The sequence below is a fragment of the Pleuronectes platessa genome, chromosome 15 (assembly GCF_947347685.1).
Source record: "Pleuronectes platessa chromosome 15, fPlePla1.1, whole genome shotgun sequence".
In the NCBI taxonomy this organism is placed as follows: Eukaryota; Metazoa; Chordata; class Actinopteri; order Pleuronectiformes; family Pleuronectidae; genus Pleuronectes; species Pleuronectes platessa.
Genome location: NC_070640.1, coordinates 21,871,230 through 21,893,504, shown reverse-complemented (window position 1 = coordinate 21,893,504; position 22,275 = coordinate 21,871,230). Strand labels below are relative to the sequence as shown.

Genomic DNA, 22,275 nt, shown 5'->3' with positions numbered 1-22,275 from the left:
GACACCTGGAAACTGCTGAAAGCCAATAAATACTTTAACAGACCAGATACTATGTGTTGATTAGGAAGCTTCTAAGCTGCTGGTAGGCAGATTTTGTTACCCTCCACAGTGATTTCCTTTCTTTATGCTAAACTAAGACGTTTGCCATAGTTTCATATTGATTTACTGACATAAGTTTGTCAAACTTCTCATCTGATTCCACACACAACTAATAAGCCCCCTCCGCCCCAAAACGAACTATAATTTTTAACTAGTAAATTACAGATAAGTAATGTTTTGTTTCTCAGTTCAATTGTAAATGCTGTATTGTATCTATTTAATTGTTTCAGATCAGTCACTCTGCTATTATAGTAAGCCCACCAGTAACAGCACAGTCTGTGCTCAGCAGACTGGACAGATAGAGTTGGCAGATTGTTACCAGACTGTCTGGCCACATGGTGTGAGGGCTATCCCTTATGGGCTAGTTAGTGGTAAATATGTTGAGATTGAACTGGAATTGATAGCACTTTTGGCAGAAAGTAATCTGAATGGCATTGATCTGAATGGTATCGATCTTGTACACCAGTGGCTTTTAGGCCAAATGAAAGATAAGAATGAAGTCCAGACAACAAGATCTTCAGCTGAATGCTCTTCTCTGCTCAAAGTGGACTACCCTCCTTCCAAGTTTTGTTAGATGGAACAGGAATAAATACTTAAAGAGAAAGGAAATGGTTGATTTTGAGGAACATTAATGGAATTTCCTTATCCTGTCAGTAAAGATCAGGAGTACCCGGATTGTCCATGTGTTTGAGACTTTGCGTGAATCAGGCTAGAGTGGAAGCTCAACATACAGTGCACAGCTCTGTGGCCAAATGTGTGTGAGGGCATACTTAGTTGAGCGAGTGCCTCAGATATTTGTCAGGATGCCACACATAGATGACGCGTTTGTAACATTGTGGCTGGCCCCTGTCTGAGCTCCAATCGAGGGGGCTTTGCATGACGGTCTGCATGGTTTCTGTGTCATAGAAAGCAACAGAGGCACAAGAAAGCAATTTGACTGAATTTGAGCGTGAGGGGTTTGTCAGGCTGCCATCGATGGAACAGGTCACTCAAAATGTTCAGGGTGCTGCCTTAAAGCTGATCACAGCCTAACAGTAAAGTTTTGAATTGAGACTGAACATAGTTTGAGCTTAACCAAATTAACTGACATTATCAAGACTCCACTAAAGGAAGAGGCGCATATGATTTAAAATATGTTCAAACACTGTTCTGTGTATTGACCTGGACTAAATGATGGAAAAGAGGAAGAAATTAAGGTCAAACAGGATGAGCCAGTGAATATTCCGCAGCCCATCTGCGTTAAGGGATTTCCTGATTTCTTTAGCCATTAAGATTGTAATTAAACTAAATTGTCAGTTTCTCAACATTTAGCCTCATATCCTCCAAGAGAGCAGAGTCACTCCCAAAATGGCCGTGTTATCTACTCTCCCATTTCCTTTCATGAGACTGCTCTACTTCTGAAGATTAACATATTTGTACAATGGTCACTATCAGAGCTTAAAAGGTAACCTTAAAAATAACCCGCAAGTTCACAGCTTTATTGTACGGGCAACTCTCTTTTTGTCACTTTTGAATTTTCACAGTGAAACTAACATACAAAGGATTAGAAAATTAGATAGAACATTTTAAAAGAAAAGATTAATTAGACCCTTATTAACTTGCGCTCACAAGCCACAATGCAAAGCTAAAAGTAAAGTACAATAACATTTTTGTCCATTGAAAAATACGATCAAAATTAATTTTTTGTTCATTTTAATTACCTGGTGGCTTAATTACACACAATGTAACTTGACCCCTCAGTGACATCACAGTGGAGTTCCACTTCAGGAAAGCTTGACTTTAAGGAAAGTGCATTTAACCTTGTGAAATTAGAGGACATTTCTAAGACAAAACTGTGCCTTGTATTTCAGGTGTTTGACTAATTTCTTCACTAGTTTCAATTGGCTTTCTGGTCTCACTCAGTTCTAAAAACAAAGCCATGTCTCAAAGTTATTCTCTTAAACCAAGGGAGGGAGAGAGCACAGATGTGCACTTCCTAAAATATTCAACATACAAAAGCAAAGAGTCAACAAATAATTTATTGAGAAAATAAGACACAACAGCAGAAAACAAGAGAACAAAAGCCTTTTAGTCGGCAGGGGTAAAGTTTATGGTGCACATACACAGCCTCAGAAAGTGCGTATGCTTTTTGTGAGAGGAGGAAAAACACAAAACAGACAACCAACCCCTACACCCAACGCACTCTACCCCAAAGTTGAACCTGCGGCTCCCTCACAGCCATATAATTCTGGCCCAATCTGGTTTTAGCTAGAACAATGATCTTATGGTTTCATGAGCTTTCCACCACACTTTCAGAGGGATTCTGTATATCTGGGCTGATGAGCGTCTCTGAACAGCCTCCGTCCAGCCAGCGCTCAATGTAATGAATCCCCCAAACCACTCCGCCGCCCTTCCCTTTGCTTGCCAAGAATCACTCGTGCAGAACTGAGCGACTGTACAGTTTTATCTCAGATCATCAACACTCAAGATCATCAGCGCTCACATCTGTGGGCGGCTTCCTTTGGGGCAATTTTTAGCGTGGTAATGTTGTTCAGCGAGAAGTGCATTTCTATAGTCAGGCAAGCTCACAAGCTCCGAAGGACTACTAGTATGTCTTGCTATCCAGTGTCAGTCAGATCTGAGTATAGACATCATTATGAGAATATCGCGACCACTTCTGCCTACTCTGTACAACCATTTTTAATTGTTCAGGACTTTCTCCGGACTTTGTTTTTTACACATGAACATCGCAGTAGTAGATTCTCTGGTCAGATGTGTTCATAGAGGAGAATGTCAGGAAACTATCCAAAGTCATGTGCAGGTCTTAAATGATCTTGTTATCATTGTCCTTACAGTGTTGAGATTGATGCATTTAACCAGACTGAACCTGGTGCTTTACCAATCAGTGATGGTTTGTCAGCTCTTGGCCTTCTGAGCATATCTCAGTAAAGAGTATGATGGAGATGAGTTTTACTCCACTGTTCAGCTTAGTTTTTGTAGTTCAGAGTTTTCCTTGTAATGGGCAACAAGCTGACTGGTGATGCTAGTATCTATTTGATGGGATATTGTTGTCACTCTGTTCGCTTTTACCAAGTTCTTGGTGAACATTTATGGTGTCTGTAAAGTGGTAATATCAGTGTCATTTGGGCAGACAAATTAAGGCAGAGATAAACTCCATGGCATTTGAATTCCCCTGCTGGTTCAAGCCCAAGATGTGTCCAACTTTTTGTTTTCTATTTGCATGTAAACACCAGAAAGTGCATTGTAATCTTCTTAAAAAAAAGATTCTGAGCTCTGCAGGAAAACGGATAATTAAAAAATATTTTTTCACATTATTTAAGTGTGTGGCGTCCAACTTTGTTTTGATTGTCACAAAAGCCAATGTTTTCTGTGTAATGAACATATTATTGAACGGGGAGAACATGGGTGCCATAGCACACAGAGCAGTTATGTCTGACGCCATCAGACACAGCAGGTGATTGAGGTCGCCAGCTGTCTGCTATTCTTACCATGACCGCACTTTGGAACTCAGCCATTGTTTCCCGGACCAGTAGGTTGCATGACTGTCCACAGCACACCTTTACTTCCTGTGCGAAAGTACACATTGTGGCATGGGTCACGTAGCAGCTTGGAACAGAATGGGTGGCATGAGATGGTCGGTCATTTGACTGTCTGATGCTTCTGTCTGGTATTTCCCACGGAAACCCATCAAGGATTCCTCCCTGAGCAGGTGATGGAAGTGTGGCTTCAGCAGCGGGGGGGTGGGGGTGGTCAGCAGCAGAAGCCTCAGATGGTTTCGCTCCCCAGCTGTTGTTCAAGTAACATTCCCTGTCCCACAGCTCAGCCAGCCTGTGCAAACTATTTGAGTATAGAGTATGCCTTTATGCACATTTGTTGTCTAAGGGGGCTGCGTGTTGGCAAATTCTTCTTTAGAAATTGTACACTAAGATTGTTTTTTTATGTCAGGCTCATGATTTACGGTCATAACATATTCCCAGTTATGTGTGTAATAAAATGGAATTTGGATGTCTGTTTTCAGTTTGTGGATAATGAGAGCAAGCGTCCCCACCCTTTTAATTAGGAGTTACTCAATGTCAGAGATGGAATAAACACATATCAAAACAAGAACTTTATGTCCTCTTAGTTGGTTGTATTTTGTGTAAAACCATGTTGGTTTTTCTGTAAATGTAAGATATTTCATTACAGTCTTCTCAAATTCAAACCTCCATGTGTTCTCAATAAAATAAATAGTAGCTTGCTATCTTTTCACATTCTATGTTTTACATCAGCCACAAAGAGACTTCCAGCTGAGCTCCTAGAGAAGAAAGTTGTGTCTCTTTTTGAAAATGACTTTCTCCGTTAAAAGTCTGGGGTTAAAAGCAGAGAGGCATTGGCGTGGTGATCCCAGCTGCCTTTCAAAGCTCCTTTCACCTGTGACCATTCATCCCCACACAGTCACACACTTTTGGCGACCTCACATTCTGCACTCCTCTTCATGTACTTCACATTAGTGCTTACTAAGGAACAATGAAACAGTCAGATTTGCTTCCTACAGCATTATACAACATGCAGGCCAGTTGCCATAGCTCGTGATAGGCTCGGTTAAAGGAAATCTTTGTCAAAAAGGAAATCTTTGCAGCAGTATTGTGTTTGACCCTTGACACTTTGCTGGACCGTGCTGATTGGCTTCAGCTTTTCTTTCCTCACAAAGTCAGCAGGCACATCCATCTTTCTGGTATTAAAGATATTTCATGTAATCAACAATCAGATATACTTCTCTTACTCACCCCCTCCTTAAACTGCATTTCCTGTAATAGCGCCTGGAGATTGGCATTGATAGCCTGTTTCAGAGGGCTTTAATTACACAGTGTGTCAGCTTTTAGGGTTGGACACAGTGACTGTGGAAAACAGTTAACTCGAATGGCATGTGGATGACTCTTAGGGGCATAAACAAGTTGGTTGTGAATCATCATGTAAAAAAAACCCTGAAAATTGTGTGAAAAGAAGTTATGAAATTGAGAGCCCTCACATTTTAATATTATAAAATAAATCATTGTTTTCAGTCATCAGGCACATATTGTGTTAATCTAACCAACTTTTCCAGTATTTAGGGCCTCCCCTACACAAGATGCTTTTTGTTCCAGAGTGAAAACGGACCAATTAGTCAGTTCGACTGTGGGAAGCCACTGTTGTAAGACTAGAGATACTGGGATTTGTACTGGGCCTGCTGTTTGAGAGCTGATAGCATCTTGATGACTGAGCTGAACACTGCTGGGAGGCCCTGTTATGGAGACTTTATAAGCTTCCTGCTGCCGTCTCACACATTATGCTCCTCAGCACCACAAATGTGCAGTCACACAGTTCAAGACATGAATACATTTGGCTACACTCTTTTTGGATGTGTTTTTTGCCTATTACATGTTTCTTTTGGCGTTCGTGCTTAGGTGCTTAGTGTCCTTTCGAGAAGCAGGGACATTAAAACAGCATTGATGTGTGCTGGCTGAGGCACACACCTCATGCAATCAGTTAAAAATAAAAGTCAGCAGAGTTGTACTGTATATAAAGATTACGTGTCTGTAAAGGCTGCATTGCAAAAAACACCCTTTCAGTTCTGCCCTTTTCAGCCCACAGCGTCCATCCTTGGAGCACGCAGGAAGTGAGGCAGATTAAACCTTTTGGACCTGCTAAGTCAACATGTCTCTGCTGTGCGGTGTTGTGTTATTGTCCGGTTGTCAGTTGAGCCTTAGCTCCTCGTGGTCAGCTACGCTCACCGTCCACGTACTTAACAATGAGCGCTTATCTCTGCAGGCTGTGGCAGAGTGGCTCAGCTGCCCCCATGTCTCTCTGTCAGTGTGCCGGCCCAATGGGGCATTATTAGGCAAAGGAACTGCTGGCTGGTCAAAAAGCACAGGACACAACGTGTTTATATCAAAGCAGCAAGATAAGCCTGATATATTCAAATGTGACTATTAACATATTTTTACATGTTGTGGATGAATTATTGGTTAATCCTTTGTGATGTTCTATGTTTTGGAAAAAGGAGAATATTACTATTATGGTGTGTGTGGGTTTGTGTGTAGGACATAAGATGGGGGAGGTTTGGGTGTGTCTGGTGGAGGGGACAAGCAGCAGAATGTTATCCAGAGATTTACCACTATGTATTATTATCTGACCAGTTCATTGTTGACTCACAGGGAGGATATAGATTAGTACACAGTAGCGATAGTCCTTTATAAAACCATGCTCTAGTGATCGGTTTAAAATGGCGTCACAATCATGAACTAATACTGCCCATAAGCCAGTGCTGGAGCTGTACAAACGTTTATTTTCATCACGTTTCAAAAAGGCCTGCGTAGAAATTGCATTCCTAATTAGGATTAAGGAAGGGGTCAGGCAGGCTGGACTAGAATGTGAAGCATTTGCAACAAATGCCTCTGATGCCATCTGTGCAGAGTGTGGTGAGGAGCTAATTCTGGCACTGAGTGTGGTGCGATTTAACACAGATTTCTGCAGTGGAGGCTCCAATTCAAGCTCGGGATTTGACTCTCACTTCGGCCCACAAAACTGTTGCAGTGAGCTGAATTACCCCCCACCTCTAACTGTGAGATCTCCTTTAAGCTGACGCCATAGCGCTCCCCAATTCATTTGGACATCCAACATGTGTGGCATGTCAGATTGTTCACATAACAGGGATGCTGCGCCAAGGGAGGCCAGCTCACCCTCTTGGCCTTATGCTTCGATCTGTTTTGACAAGGCGTTCTCAGTGTCTCCTTCATGAGGCTGACCTGGGTTAGAAAAAATGAGCAGCCAATTATTTCATCATGAAGTAATGCTGAAGGTTTCCCAGGGTGCCTTGGCGAGAGGCAGGGAGAGCGGCCGCTGCTTACACTTCTTACCTGGGAGGGATCCCAATTAGCAGACTGCGGGGGCTCTGGCTGGTGCTGACAGCCATTATAAATAGTGCTTGGACATTTGAACGCTAACCTCTTCTCACTCTAGTGAAGGAACAGCTCATGACCGCAGCATATTAGATGTGATTGGCCACACCATTGCTAAGCTGCACTGACATTAGCTTTAAGACTAAAACAGATATATGTCTTTTACCATCACTTGTAGGTTTATTATCTCACTTCGAGCACTTGTTTTAGATTTTGTATTGACATGTGTTATTTCTACTTTTTAATATTTGAAGCACAATAAAATGCAGTGGTTGTATCTTCTGAGTGCGTCACTAGCTTTTTCTAATGATGTTGATTTATTACATTTCCAATATACACTGCACAGTTGACAGACTTAGTTCAGACAGCGGGGGGGGGGCTCAGTGTTTCAGCAGAGAGTGCAATACTGGAATTACACTGCATCTCAAATATAACTTGATGGTGTATCACGTTTTCCATGAGGATCTCATACTCGGACTATGGTCAATAGATTCAGAGTCTACATTTCCACATTGTATGTGTTTGATGGTTATTGTTCCCTCAGTCACAATAGCCAGAGACTATTGTTCTGCTTAATTAAGCATTCATTCACTCCTACAGCCCGGAACTGTGTCACAAAACAAAGGCCTCCATTGGCATGCATGGCTGCTGGGACCATGTGAAGAGGCAGTGTGATACCAAACAACAGCACTATTTTTATACGGCAGCAAGGATCTGATTATCTGAGGGCCGAGTTGCTTCACATGACTTAATGAATGAATAATATTATGATTGATCATTCAGTGGACATCCATTCTTTCTAAATGTCTCATTGTGGATAATAAGTTTGATGAAGAGCCTTGTGTTTAGACAAGGTTGACCCTTTTGGTAAAATATAAACTTTTTTTTTTTTTTTCAGCAGTAACTGTGCTGAGTTTGTCAATCATCATATGCTATACCAATTAATGGTTTAAAAGGGTTATGATTACAGTGTGTAACAGCATAAAAAAATATGATTTGATGCACTGCTACCCATCATGTTGAGGAGGATACTGTCTAATAACTTTGAGTCTGTTGTGAAGCTTTCCATCTCAGGTCCATCTGATTTAAGATGTCAACCATTTTTGACAGAGTAAGATATTGTCTGTGCCCACTGCAATTTCCTGTTGTAGTTTAATCAAATCTAAACAAAAGATACATCAACATAATTCACTTATTCGGGAGAAGGAGTTATAGCTGAGTCTGAGCATTTTAGAGGTTCATCTTTCCTCAACAGCCATTTAGTGAGTGTGGAGTCACCCTGATGTTAAGCAATGTCTCAACACAGTGACATGGGGGCAAGTGGCCCTTCGTGTGTAAGGTGGTAAAGTAAAAGTTGCTTTTGCTACTCTGTGATCCAGCCCTGTGAGCTAGACTTACTTAGCTCGAGGTCAGAGTGAGAGCAGGTCAGACGTAGACGCTAAAGCTGACGCAAAGTGACAGGTTCCCAGGCATTCAGTGACACCATCCGCTCCTCCACTCCCCTCCATCCTCTCATTGGCTCAGGCCTGAGTCTTTGACCCTGCCTAGATCAGAGGGCTCACCAGCAGTAAGGCACACTGGCTGCCCAGGCCGTACCGGGCTCGGAGATGAGGGCCTGCAGCATCCACATATGTAAATGCAGAATAAATGAATACACAAAGAGCCCTTGTGGGCAAAGCTGTACCGTGGTTGAGTACACCTGCAAAAGATCGGATGCATTTGAATCAACTCGAATGGATTCTATCCTACTCAGATGTTGTTCCACCAGGAGCAGAGTGGTGGTCGGGAAAGAAAGCCAGTCTGGGACATCACACCGACTTCAACTTTACATTTGTTCAAACGGCTATTCCTCGTAACTTCATTTGGTTCATATCAAGCCTTTGAGATAAATACAATTAGCTGTTTGTATTCAGATAGCTTTTCCATCCATACTCTAGAGATGGACCCTTATGTACATACATTATGCAGAAGCACCATAGACTTTTCCTTTACCTCCTCTTCCTACTGTTTATATTCATCTCTTTAAGTTTTCCCTGTGCTTGATAAGGCTGATTCCTTACCGACCACTTAGCATTCAGAACACAGTCTTAGCAGGACCACTTTCATCTCTGAAAATTAAGAGTCTGCAGGTTGTATGCAACCTGGCATCAGGAAGAGGAACTATCACTGGGTTCATAAATCAGCACACTGGAGGCTAAACTTCAAGTTCAAGGAAAAGATCAACATTTTTGGGAAATTCGTATATTTGCTTTCTTGCTAGACCAGAAATGGGGCAGCAGATTAAATAAGTAAGATATAACAAGGTTTAAAGATGCCGGTTAGGCAGATATAGTTATCATTGGACAGAGCCAGGGAAATACTTTCCCTTCTGTTTCGTCTATGCTAAGATAACAGCTGCTGCCTGTAACCTTATATTTAGCATACAGATATGAGTGGTATAAATCTTAAATCTAACTCTCCACCAAAAAGTGAATGACTCTATTTTCCAAAACGTTGAAATATTCCTTTAGGATTAATGTTTAAATAACCTTTTTCGAAACGGATTCATGTTTACCAATCACAGAAATAGGAAGAACGAGAAGCTGAGCCCGAAATACCAAAGTGCTGTACTTAGCAAACCATGAAGTTAGCAGATCACTCCAGCCCTTATCAGCATGTGATACATTTATATGTAGGTTTAATATAGCTGCATGTTTCACATACATGTGAAGTTTGCTGCTTCTGCTCGGGGTCCTGCCATTTAGGAGCTCAAACATGGTGACATTTGCTTTGCAGGCGAGGAGCTTCTGTGTTGTTTTTTTCATCTGTGCATTCTCCTAACTGTTATCCTTTCAACGCACTGCTTTCACCATGTTTGCCACACAGACTGACTCTTCTCCCGCGAGGCTCCTTTAGTCACGTAACAGATAAAGTGAATGTAGGCGATTAGCATGACAACAGCAGCAGAAGTAAGAAAATGCCTTATGCTTGTGTCTTATAATTCTGTAGTTTAGCTTAAGCTTAGAGCAAAAACCTAAATCGTTTTTTCCCCAATTTTACTCTCCAATAGATAGGGATTTCCCCAGTTGATCAAACAAAAAGATTATTCATCCACAAATCTAAAAATATTTTTGCATTTTCTCATGAACAGTTCCGATGTGTTACTGAGAAAAATCATCATAACAGACTAACAGCAGAGAGGTAAAAGTAGGTGCGAGTGGAGAGAAGACACGCACATGGGGTTGGGGAGAGTCCGACACTGTTGGATGACCACAGCTGTGACAATACAACCTGAGGGTCGATCAGACTGCTAGCTCAGCCCTAAAACCTCTACATCGCAGTCATTGTGTCAAGACGTTACTATTTCCATGTAGGCGGACTTCTGAGGACTGTTTAGTCACTTTCTCCCACAGCTACCAAAACAGGTGGGATCCTGTGTAGCTCCGGTGACCAGCGGGGGTTGGGGGTCTGGGAGTGGCCGCAAATAAGACAGAAAGAGAATCCAGTTACTATGGAAATATCACCAATATTGCTATGGGAACTGGAGAAGCAGAGCATGCTTTGTCTCTGATCTAGCTGTAATCGTCTCTCAGAAAGAAGCATATGATAATATGTGATGCTCTAATGAATTAATTTGTCAGGCTTTGTGTCCCAGCTGACATCATAGACTTTTATCAAATAGAAATTAGCATCTCCTCAGGGTAAAGCTTGCAAGACATGAGAGTGCTCCAGCACTTCACTGTTCAACTTTTCACTTGCCTCAAGTCAGCACCCTGTGTTGCCGTGCATGGTCTTGAGATCCATAGTGAGAGGGACGTTTGGCATGACAATATATTTTACTCACAATACATGTGATTGCAATATGTTTGTTTTACCCTCACTAGCCATTTTATTGCCTCTATGAGTATAAGTTGTCCTCACAATGAAGACATCATTGTGTGACATTTTGCACATTTGTTTTCATTTCAGTACTTTTCCCTTCAAACACTTTGGAAATGGCCATATATCCTAGTTGGACCACATTGTGTCTGCTCAGGGCTCACATTGAACTTTTGTGCACTTTTAAAAAACGTAGCAGTCGTCTGCACAGCCAAAGACAGTAACCTAGTTTGTATGAGAACATAAACATTTACACCCTTTTAAAAGCAGCTCTGTTTGCTTTCAGTAGAACACATTCCACTAAAGACTCCTTAAAGGGATGCACAAGTGAAATCCTGCAGGAGACCTGGCAACCTCTTAACTCAGAATGAATTGTGAAAGACAGGTCTTTATCCAGCTATCTGAGCAGAGTCATACAGTCACTCTCAGGGCTTAAATCGCGGGGTAAGTGAGTCAGTCTCTGCCTCATTCAAAACTTCCTTTTATAACTGAGAAACTAGCTTGTTAATTTCATCCCTCAATAATACAAAATGTATTAAAAGTATTACAAAAGAGCAGAAACAAGTGGTTGATTGAAAGCAGAGACAGAATTATGGATATTATTTAGTTGGATGTGTCTGTTCCAATCTGGAGTTAAAATCACATATTGATATATAAATATTGTAATCTCAAGTCTTCTCAGATCCAGTCACATTTTTCACATCATGTTACATGCTATAGCTCTACAATCCTACACATCTCTACAGTCAGGATCTAAATCTATGAGCCTTTTTTACCACTTTTTTTGCCCTTTTCAGCACAAATCGTATACTAGCTGTGCAAGCTGCTGGTGGCCGTCCATGATTGTTCTGTTTGCTCAAGAACACGCGACAGTTGCCGTTCTCGCAGGATTTGCAGGGTCATCTACCTCCAGAGCAGTAGTTACAGAGCAGTTTTTTAGTGTGTTGTCTGTATTTATTCAGTTGCATGGTTTATGCTCCTTCTTGACTGTTAAAAGGAGAAAAACAAGTAAATTTTGGTTCTTTATGTATGGTTTGTCTGGGTTTATATTTCAAGCTTAATCAATCTATCCTATCTAACTAACCTTATCAAATGTAAGGACTCACAGTTTCTTTTGTCTGACCATATCTAGTCAGATAAAAGAATTAACTCAACTAAATTGATTAATTGATGAAACCTGATTAGGTGTGAAAAAGTTAGAATAGTTGTTAGTTGCAGTCCTACATTAAACTGAGGATCATCCACTCTAGACGTGTGTAGAAACAGCTCATTCAGTCCTGTTGTAGCTCAACAGGTTTTTGGAAATGAAAATGCTTTTTCACTCATACATTTGAAACTATGTTTAGTGTAACTATTGTAACCAGTGTTCTGTCTTACAGCTGTGTACGCACTACTGGTAAAATTGTCAGTTAAGCTTCTAAAAGCACATTTACAGAATAGTGTTAATTGTCAGTGAATAAAAACAAAACAGATGATGTTACATTAAAAAAAAGCTTAATTTTTTGATATTCACAGATCGACTTTTTGACACTGATCTGGACCTTGTTATTAATTCGCTGTTTAATGAATCCTCATTATTAGCTCATTATAAGTCTCATAACTTACCTGAACACAGATTTAAATTGTTTATAGCCTGTTAGTTTGTTTGCTTACTTGGTGTTTTCTTGTTGACGTTCCTTAGCTTTTGATGTGATGATGAACATGTTTCTCATTTTTAGTTGTTTTTAAAGTTTTACTTTTATTCAGTGGTGGTTGAGAGAACAGGCTGCTCAGACCGATGTATTTCTATGGGATAATTAGAGAGTAATGAACCCGAGTGCCCAGTTGAGTCTCCCTCTGCATTTATATTCTTCATTTCTCCACCACAGTGATGGAACATGTTTTCACTCCTCACCAGCCCAGCCTTGCTCGCTGCCTTGGTTTACATGTTTAATTTGGAAGCATGTAGCTGAATACATATCAGGGGGTATAGGACATGTTATCATGTAACATTAGCTGCATGCAGTGAATATATACCATGTACTGTATGTTCTCATATTCCTGGCCTTGCACTACACGTGTGTTTCGATGCACATGAACATTCTGCTTTGCTTGTGGAAAGGCGTTAAAGCTACTGCTTGTAGCGCATGCAACACATGCTATATATATGATATTTATGGGCCATTGAAAAATCTATTTTTTGGAAGAGGCGAAGAAGTGGCCTTGGAGGTGTCAGTTTTTGAGTGTTTTATTGAGACAACCAGGACTGGGGAAGAACACAAATTGGCTCCTCTGCACTTCATGTATCCAACAGTTCAGAAGCAGCATAATAATGAATCGTCTACGTCAACAGCTTGTTTACTTGCAGAAATCCAGACTCAGCTTACAGGCTTCGTGCAACTTAAGCAGCGCTCCGATATGAGAAGAGTTTCCAAACAGCAACTGGTTGATAGTAAGTGTGTACTTTGATGTCGGAGCCTCTTAAGGGGCGTGGGAATATTCTCCACAGGCATGAGGCGAAGATGTTCCACAGGGAATATCACTGGTTGCTTAATTGAACCTTTCTATTTATGATACCAGCCTCACCTCTCTGGATTCGCTGAGCAGCAGTACAGGAAACAAGTGCGCACTCCCACGGGGAACAACAGACGAAAGGAGGGATTCATTACACAGTGCAGGCATCAAGAAATACCAAGCTCCTCTCTACCTATTGTATCATTCAGTGATGTAAAACCTGGGGGGGGTTATGAGGGCATTACACTAAGATTACAGAGAAAACCCTGCACCCATCATATGGGCAGAAAGGACGATTAAAAAAACTTCGATGCAGATTACCAGATCTCACACAGCTGTGTCCAAGCAAGAAAGAAAAACAGAAAAGAAAATATGTAGGTCAGTGAGCACCTGCATGGTTTAAAACAGGGAAGTATTGTCCTAACAAGTGCAATTTACATTTATAGAATATCTTTCAAGGGTCATTCTAAATGATTGAAGGCATAAATCACACTAACCTCTAATACAATGGCTGGAAATGCTTCCATGTCAGATGGTATGATGATGATGATGCTGATAATGAAAAAAGCAGAGATGACTCAAAAATGAGAAGCCGACTGGGATTGACTGTGATTTCATCACGGACCAGAGACAAACTTGAAGTTTCTTGGGGTGTTTTCAGTGTTCCTTCAGTCTTTAGTGCCATATTATAATATATATATATATATATATATATATATATATATATATATATATATATATATATATAATTGCCTGTGACAGTTCTTCAACACAAACTCATATTAGAACGATTTGACTTTGGTTCTTGAAGCTCTGGAGCAGTAACAAGACTTGTTCACAAATTCCCTTTCTGAATGAGGTTTTAGCTTCTTAGATAGCAACTCACTTGCAACAAAATTTGCCTCTGCAAGCTGCTTGTTTGACACAAGACTCCGTCGAACACCGTTTTAATTTATCCAGAGGAATTTGTCCATTCTTAATGATGCTGAGATTGAATGTTTTCATCACGGTGACCGATTCCTTGCAAACTAGCCACACTGCTTCGTCTTTTATTTCTCTTGGTAAAAACATCTACTTACCTTTTTCTAGACAGTTGACACGATACTTGTCAGCAATAAAATGTAACAGCTACATGTGTTTCCTTCTCCCTAATCGTGACCCGACAAGCATTCAGCCAGAAGGGACCACCCTGAAGGACATGTTAGGACATTTTCACAATGGCCACAATCTAATAAAAGAAATAACATGTTGTTATCATCAGCTCCATTGGAACGGAGGCTGAGGCCAAGACCTTTAAAGCTATTCGACGAGACAAGTACCCAGACAGGATGAGTGGGACATGATCAGGGAAGGATGTGTCGGACTGGGAGAGAGATGGCAAACACTGCTCTCATAATGCGCACTTAGCGCTTCCAGAGCTTTAATCAAGCTCACTTTAACGGATAGTCCAGCGGTTTCTTCTTGTTTCATAGTTGGTAAAAGATTAATCTTTCGCTGAAAGTATAACCAGAAGGAAGCAATGGTTAAATGGATTACTTACGTATTTAAGAAACCCCTGGTGGGTTTTGTCATGGACACCCACCATTGTATCTATTTTGTTGATTTGGTTGTGACTATTTATATTGCAAATTCACACTTAAAAACTCAAAGTGAACTTAGTGAAACAATCATTAACTTATTAAAAAAACACTTGATTTAGTCATGAACTATGGTTTCTGCTGTAATATTGTATCACAGAGGAATCAATGCAGTTCAAATTTTGTGTAAAACAACAATGTATGGTTTCATAATATTCTGTTCATACATGGCACTTTAACCCTGAACAATGTCTCCCTCTGTAAGTGGAGTGCAGGTTAGGGTTAGAGGGAAAAATGTGTCTGCTACTGTAACAAAGTGCAGAATCATAACCATCAGAATTTAGGAATCATTCATGTTTTGCTTATGTAGAATTTACAAGAACCTCGGCCAGTTTTGTTGAGTGGGGGTTTCATGTATTTCCCTGGACAGCCGTTTCCAATGCAGAACTCTCAAGCTTTTTATCTCCACGTCAAGCTCACTTAGGTACCTAATCTGCACTAATACTCTCAGAATTAAGTAGTACAAGGATGGAGGCCTAAATTCGATTAGTTCTGTCGGTAACAGATGAAATTGAGTACTGCATCTAACGAAAAGTCATAGTACTTTATTTATTACCTGGAATAATTTATTGTCAACTCTGGATTTTTTATTTTAGCACAAGATATTCTGATATTTTGGACTCTTGGCATACTTTCCCTAGTGAGATTTAGTTTTAAGTTACACAGTACATGCAGTACATTCGAAACCTAAACCCACAAATAAGCACCAACAAGCCTCACATACACAAGCTTTGATCAGTAAAGTCAGAAACATTAAAAATAGCACATGTGCACATGTATGAATTCAGTTAACTGACAGGATTTTCTTTGTACCCCTCAGTATCATCAGGAGGTGTCTTACATTTGCCCAAAAGAGTAGCAGCCGTACACAAGGCGCTCAAACACTGGAATTTTGACTGTTATACTTCATATTCCCCCCCGTAGTGTCATATTCATATAGTGAATATGACACTACGATAGGATTTTTATTTATTTAATTAATTATGTATTAATGTATTTGTTTGTGTATTTTGCCCCCGGAGAGGTCAGGGTCGACCACAGAGCAGCAGCATGGAGCTTTTTTGCTGGGACGATGCTTGCATGTTAGACGGCTGCTTGGAACATTGTTTTCTAATTGAAGGACGGTCATCATCAGTGTTATTTGCCGTCTAAAACAAAATGCATCTTACATTTAACATTTAATGTGATGAGAATCCAAGCACAGTCTGGTTCTGCAAATTACTATTTTCACTCGAATGTTAATACAAGCATACACGTGTACAGGACAAATCAAGCGCACAAAGTCACTGTAAACACTAAACTTTCCAACGAGCTTCCTGAGGGCAGGTCTCCTATTGTCAAATGTAATTGTGACCTAGTCCGTGCAGTGTTATTACTGTCAACAGCGGCGAAAAACAAGCTGTCGTCTTGTCATGATCTCGAGAAAGACTGCAGGCTAATCAGCTTACCCTGTCTGCCTTAGTAGGTGACGCTAGACACTGCTGGGGATCCAGATGACAAATGGTGGAGGTCAAGTTATCCCTGTTTCTTTCAATGAGGGGCCCAGCACCATGTCTAATACTAATTAGTAGCAGAGCACAGTTACTGCACATGCTGTATGCACCAATCAGGGGCAGGTTGAAACATGCATGGACTAGACTGGGGCACATATTTATTGATTTATCTGATTCTTTTATGGGATATTTTGTCTCTGGAAGTGTTTCTGAGTTTTTTCCTTACTTAACATGTGTAGAGGTGACTTTGAGAGCATTTGTTTGTGGACCATAGGCTGTCACGATGATTCAGCAGTGACCCCTCCCAAGGCCCTATCCCTCCACCACATACCAACACAGATCTTTCCAGGGTGCTTTTGCACCATTAGCCCCACATGGGTAACAGCATCCGGCCGAAAGAGAGAGAGAGAGAGAGACAGAGAGAGAGAGAGAGAGAGAGAGAGAGAGAGAAAAGTAGAGAGAAAGAGAGAGCGAGACAGAGAGAGAAGGAGAGACAGAGAGAGAGGGGCTCGGCAGGCAGTTGAACTACTGGCATGGTGAGCTTGCCCTGTAAAGGGCACATGCCTCCCTGCGCAATTATCCACTGTGCATAGAAACAGCACCCCCACCCTAATCACACACTCAGACACACACAATGGTTTGACCAACACGACTAAAAATGGACACTGAACAAACGAGGCTGGGATGTTAGGATCCTCACACTGATGTGGGATTGACATTAATGTTTCCTTACATTGTGTTTGTGAAATTAAAGATGTGGGCATATTAACAAATATCCCTAAGGAGGGTATCATAACAAGCCCGGCACATGAGGTCGTTAGCTGGTATTGTGCATATAGCATGAGATCATCACTGTATCATGAAAATTCGTGCTCCATGGAGTCTCATATGGTCTCGTCTCTCCTCTATTGTTTTGCAGGCTACTTCAGTGTGCTGTCAGTGGTACTGAGGACGAATAACGAATCGCCATGGACCGACGAGTTCGACAGTAAGAGCCAATGATCAAACACCCACACACAAAAAAGACTATGCAAATGACATGTCCTTTTCACGTCAGTGTTGATTTAAATTATTGATGTAATAACTCACTCTTTGTCCATCCTGCAGAAATTGAGTTATCGTGTTTGATTGAGTCCATTTCTACAAGCAATCCCAGAATTGAATGGAAGAAGATCACAAACGGGGGACCGAGTTATGTGTACTTTGACAAGAAGATCTCAGGTAATGTTTACCAAATCAGTCACTTGTATTTATATATATTTTTTTTAATGTTTTACATGTATTTCTGACATTGGTGGACATGTTTTTTTTCTACTGACAGGTGACCTGGAGAACAGAGCAGTGATCAGAGAACCTGCCACATTAGTGATTACCAACGCCACACGATCGGACACAGCTAAATATCGCTGTGAGGTCACTGCCGCTGATGATCAGAAGTCATTTGACGAGATTGTGATTGACCTTGTTGTAAGAGGTACTTGGACTTACCTTTAACATCAATCTGTGTGTGTGTGTGTGTGTGTGTGTGTGTGTGTGTGTGTGTGTGTGTGTGTGTGTGTGTGTGTGTGTGTGTGTGTGTGTGTGTGTGTGTGTGTGTGTGTGTGTGTGTGTCATAAAGGTTCTTGTGAATGCAGAAAACAAGCTATTATTGTGCCCTGCTTAGCGATTCACACTTTGGATGCTGTAAGATGAAACCGTGCTGTAGGTCGCACCAGCCCTTTGGCATACATATGAGGATGCGTTATGACTAGACCTGCCCAGCTGCAAAGGCGTGTTCTGGGCTATAAGAGGAAACCTCTGAAACTGCATCTCCTCTGAATTGCAGTTCTAAAGAAAGCAAGCGCGTGTTTTGGTGGCATTTCCTGGCACAGGCCAAAAACGATGCGCCCGTCTGGCCCTGTCAGTGCAGTCAGCCCAGTGAACCATGAGGGGTCAGAGTGACAAGGGTTTTGAAGGATCAAAGTCCATCTTAGGCTAAGCAGCATCTTTGAAGGATGGTGTCAGTTGTTTCCAAACTCTGATGCTCGGCAAATGTAAAAACTGTGAGTACTCAGTACAGTGACAATGGTCATATGTTTTGTGTCACCGCAGTGAAGCCAGTGGTGCCAAAATGCAGTGTCCCCAAATCGGTGCCTTTCGGGAAGCCAGCTGAGCTGAGCTGTTTGGAGGAGGAGGGTTTCCCGAAGTCTCAGTACCAGTGGTTCAAGAACAGGGAGGAGATTCCCGACGACCCGAAGACAAGCCTCAAGTTCTTCAACTCCTCATACATTCTCAACGCAGAAACAGGAACTATGGTTAGTATGCGTGCGCATGTCTTTTCACAAGGGCACACATAAGCAGTAAGGGCGGGGCAGCAGGGATGGTGGCCTGACGCCCAGGGGTGGGGGCAGATATTTTGGGGAGACAGTTGATGGTGCAAGAGGGCTCGAGCCACGAGGGGAATCTGCTGCCCTCGTTTGCACATTCCTCAATTCTCTCTCGCTCGCTCTCCAGCGCTGCTCGATCTGCTCAGTGCTCTCTCCTGTCAACCTTCATGCTGGCCTCTGAGATGTGACACGTTACAGGAAACTACAGTGCACGCGCTCCTTATGTGAAACTGTAGCTCGAGTCATAACTGTAAACTGATGAGGTTTGTTTCACTGTGCTCATTTTGTCTTGCCTGTTATTTTTAAACTGATCACAGATAACTCAGTTATCACTCTCCTTAAAAAAAATCCCTTTCACTGTTGTAGAGGGTGAAATTAATTATTAATTAATTAATATTATTATTATTATGTTGTAGATTGGTTTGCATGGGAAAGATCATTCTGATTTGAATTTAATATCTTATTCAACTTTATAAGGGTTATCCTAACCCTAACCCTAACCCCATTATTCTATGTTATATTATTCTTGCTGCTTAAAAATATATATTTAAAAAGTTTTTCCCCGACCAATCATATAGTATGTGTATATACAATAAAATATAGTGTCACCATAAGGAAAATAAGAAAAAAAGTTGTAATATTACAACAATAAGTTATACATTTTGGTAAATAGTCTGTATTTATATAGAGCTATTCTAGGCTTGATGACTGAAAATGCTTTACAGTACAGTATTTGCCATTCACACACACACATTCGTACAGTGCATCTACTTGCAGCTCTCTGTATGAGATTTTGGGTTTCAGTATCTTGCCCAAGGACACTTTGGCATGCAGAATGGGAAAGGCAGATTGAACCGCTGACCTTCTGGTTAGAGGACGACTACTCTATCCCCCCGCCACCCACCCTTTCGAGAATAGAGTCGTAATTTTAAGCGCGTGTCATGTTAGAAGATCAGTCTGTTACCTCTGTGTGTCAAATTGAGGTGCATCTTGTTAAGTTATTCCTCAGCATAAGTTTCACAAATAACAAAATACTCTTGTGGCTCATCAGCATCACATTACTATAACTATCGGGAATTTGAAAAGATTGTGCAAGAAACGGTGTCTAGTCCAAATAAAGAACCACAGGAACCTCAAGTCTGTGTTGTGTTTAAAAGGCACCACACGCCTGCATGTAATCAGCACCAAAGGCCTGTCCGGTATGTTCCCTTAAAGATTGACAGTCCCCTTTAACAGTGTTAATTTACCATGTACAGTTAATCTATACACGTGTGTGTAAGTCTCCTCCTGCACTGAACGCCATGTCTCGTTTGTGACCACTGCATGAGCTCATTTGTTCACTGTTTTATCAGAAGCAGTCAGCCACAGTCTAATTCGGTTCAATTTTCATATTTTAAGTCATTTTCTCTCTTATCCAAATGAATATAAATGTGGTGTGAATGTCATTCCTTCTCTACTCACATATACTCTTAGGATTCCTCTTTCCATCCATGCAGGATGCACCATTATTTAGTTATTAAATCAGTCTAATTAGGCTGATTTTATTTTAATTTTTAAATTAAAAATAAATACAAATTCAGTTCAAATGACTTGTGACAGGCTCTGTCGTTATCCAATATGGTCTAAAAACTTATATAAACAAGGTTTGGGTTTTATATGAGGGGATTTTTGCATTAATCATATCTAATCAGTTGCTTTATGATTCCTCCCCTGCAGAAATTCATCGCAGTCAGAAAAGAAGATGCAGGAGAGTATTTCTGTCGAGCGAAGAACGACGCTGGATACTCTGAGTGTCTACCCCAGATGATGGAAGTTTGTAAGTGCTAGACATGCAGTGTTAATATGAATATCCTGTGAACTATACTCCAACATGTCTTTTTAACATCAGGTTTAGCAGATGTTAGTGTTTAATTTCTCGATTGTTACTGGGACTCCACAGATGATGTTGATTTGTTGGGGATTCTACTGGGAGTGCTGGTGGTGGTCATAGTGCTGCTGTGTATAACAGTGGGGATCTGCTGTGCATACAAGCGAGGCTACTTCTCCAGCCAAAAACAGGCAGGAAACAAGTAAGACATCGTCCCATTCAAATAAACATCAAATGCATGTATTCCTAAAACTATCATCCTCAGAACCACTGCGTTCTCTGTGTCCTTCAGTTACAAAGTTCCAGCCAAAGGAGATGGAGTGGACTACGTCAGGACGGAAGATGAGGTTTGTAGATAACAGTTCACAATGAGTGCCTGTAGAAGGATAAAGGATACTGTGATAAAGATATTAAAGAAGTCTAATAAGTGCTTCAAGTCTCTCTGCTGGAAAATACGTCCGTCAGCAGTAAAACAAATAACATAAATTATGGTTATTGGGCTAAAACATGCCAAACTTCCTGTGAGCTCCTTTAATGAGCCACAACGAGGCCCCATATACCGATGAGTCAACTGCTTTACTGAAATGTTAAAAGACGATTGAGTACTTGGCAAGAGGAAAAAAGATCTGAACTAAATTTGGGTTTGACTGTTTTCCTCAAAAAGAGAACTGTCTGAAACCAGATTTGTCCATGTTTAACTCAATGAGTCATGATAAAGGTCCAAAGAGTTTATGGATCAATACTGGGTATGATGTGGTTTAAGAATTGTTTTTGATTGACACAATGTATGCCTTTGCTATCTTCATGGGGCTGATAACATACTGAACTAAGTAAGAGGATGCAGTATATTTATTATGCAAGTCAAGGAACGCATTGTATTTTTAACATGATTCAGTATTTAGCAGCAGGTCATGTGTTTACATTCCTACATGGTATCAGAGGTATCAGGTGTCAGACTATTTACAGGTGTGAGAGGACTCTAGAGACCAGCAGGTTCAAGACATTATGTTATATAATATAATATAATATAATATAATATAATATAATATAATATTAAATTAAATTAAATTATATTAAATTAAATTATATTATATTATATTATATTATAATGTATTATATTGTATTAAATTATATTATACCATATTATATTAAAATCTATTAAATAATAACATATATCATATTATATTAAAATCTATTATATTATATAATATAACGATTGCTATCAGGACCAAGTAGACCACATTTAAACCTGTTGTAGTTGTCAGAAAAGTGAAAAAAGGGTATCTTGTTTATGACAAAATCAAACCAAGTTGAGCTTTGTTGATTTACAATGGGATTAAGCGCATCTTTGCCTTAAAATGCTTTTTTTGGAAACACGGCTCTGTTCTGCAGCTACCAGAAAACAAGTATAATTCATCCCCTACTTAACTGCTTACATTTCTCTGTTCCTAAATTCCCTTTTTGTAGCCTAGCAGGAGAGATCAAAATCTCTGCCAAACCACAAAGTGAACATACAGCGCCTCTTCTTTAGTCTAGGAGCAAAAA

General features: G+C 40.6%; 1 protein-coding gene across 1 annotated transcript in view; it reads left to right on the top strand.

Moving 5' to 3' along the window:
* Positions 1-22,275, top strand: part of jam3b (junctional adhesion molecule 3b) — a 32,877-nt gene that overhangs the window by 7,562 nt on the left and 3,040 nt on the right. Inside the window, exons 2-8 of the mRNA XM_053441478.1 lie at positions 17,417-17,485; positions 17,605-17,718; positions 17,819-17,971; positions 18,589-18,791; positions 20,580-20,679; positions 20,803-20,932; positions 21,023-21,077. Of these exons, the coding sequence (XP_053297453.1) occupies positions 17,417-17,485; positions 17,605-17,718; positions 17,819-17,971; positions 18,589-18,791; positions 20,580-20,679; positions 20,803-20,932; positions 21,023-21,077 (824 nt within the window). The remainder of the gene's footprint in view (positions 1-17,416; positions 17,486-17,604; positions 17,719-17,818; positions 17,972-18,588; positions 18,792-20,579; positions 20,680-20,802; positions 20,933-21,022; positions 21,078-22,275) is intronic.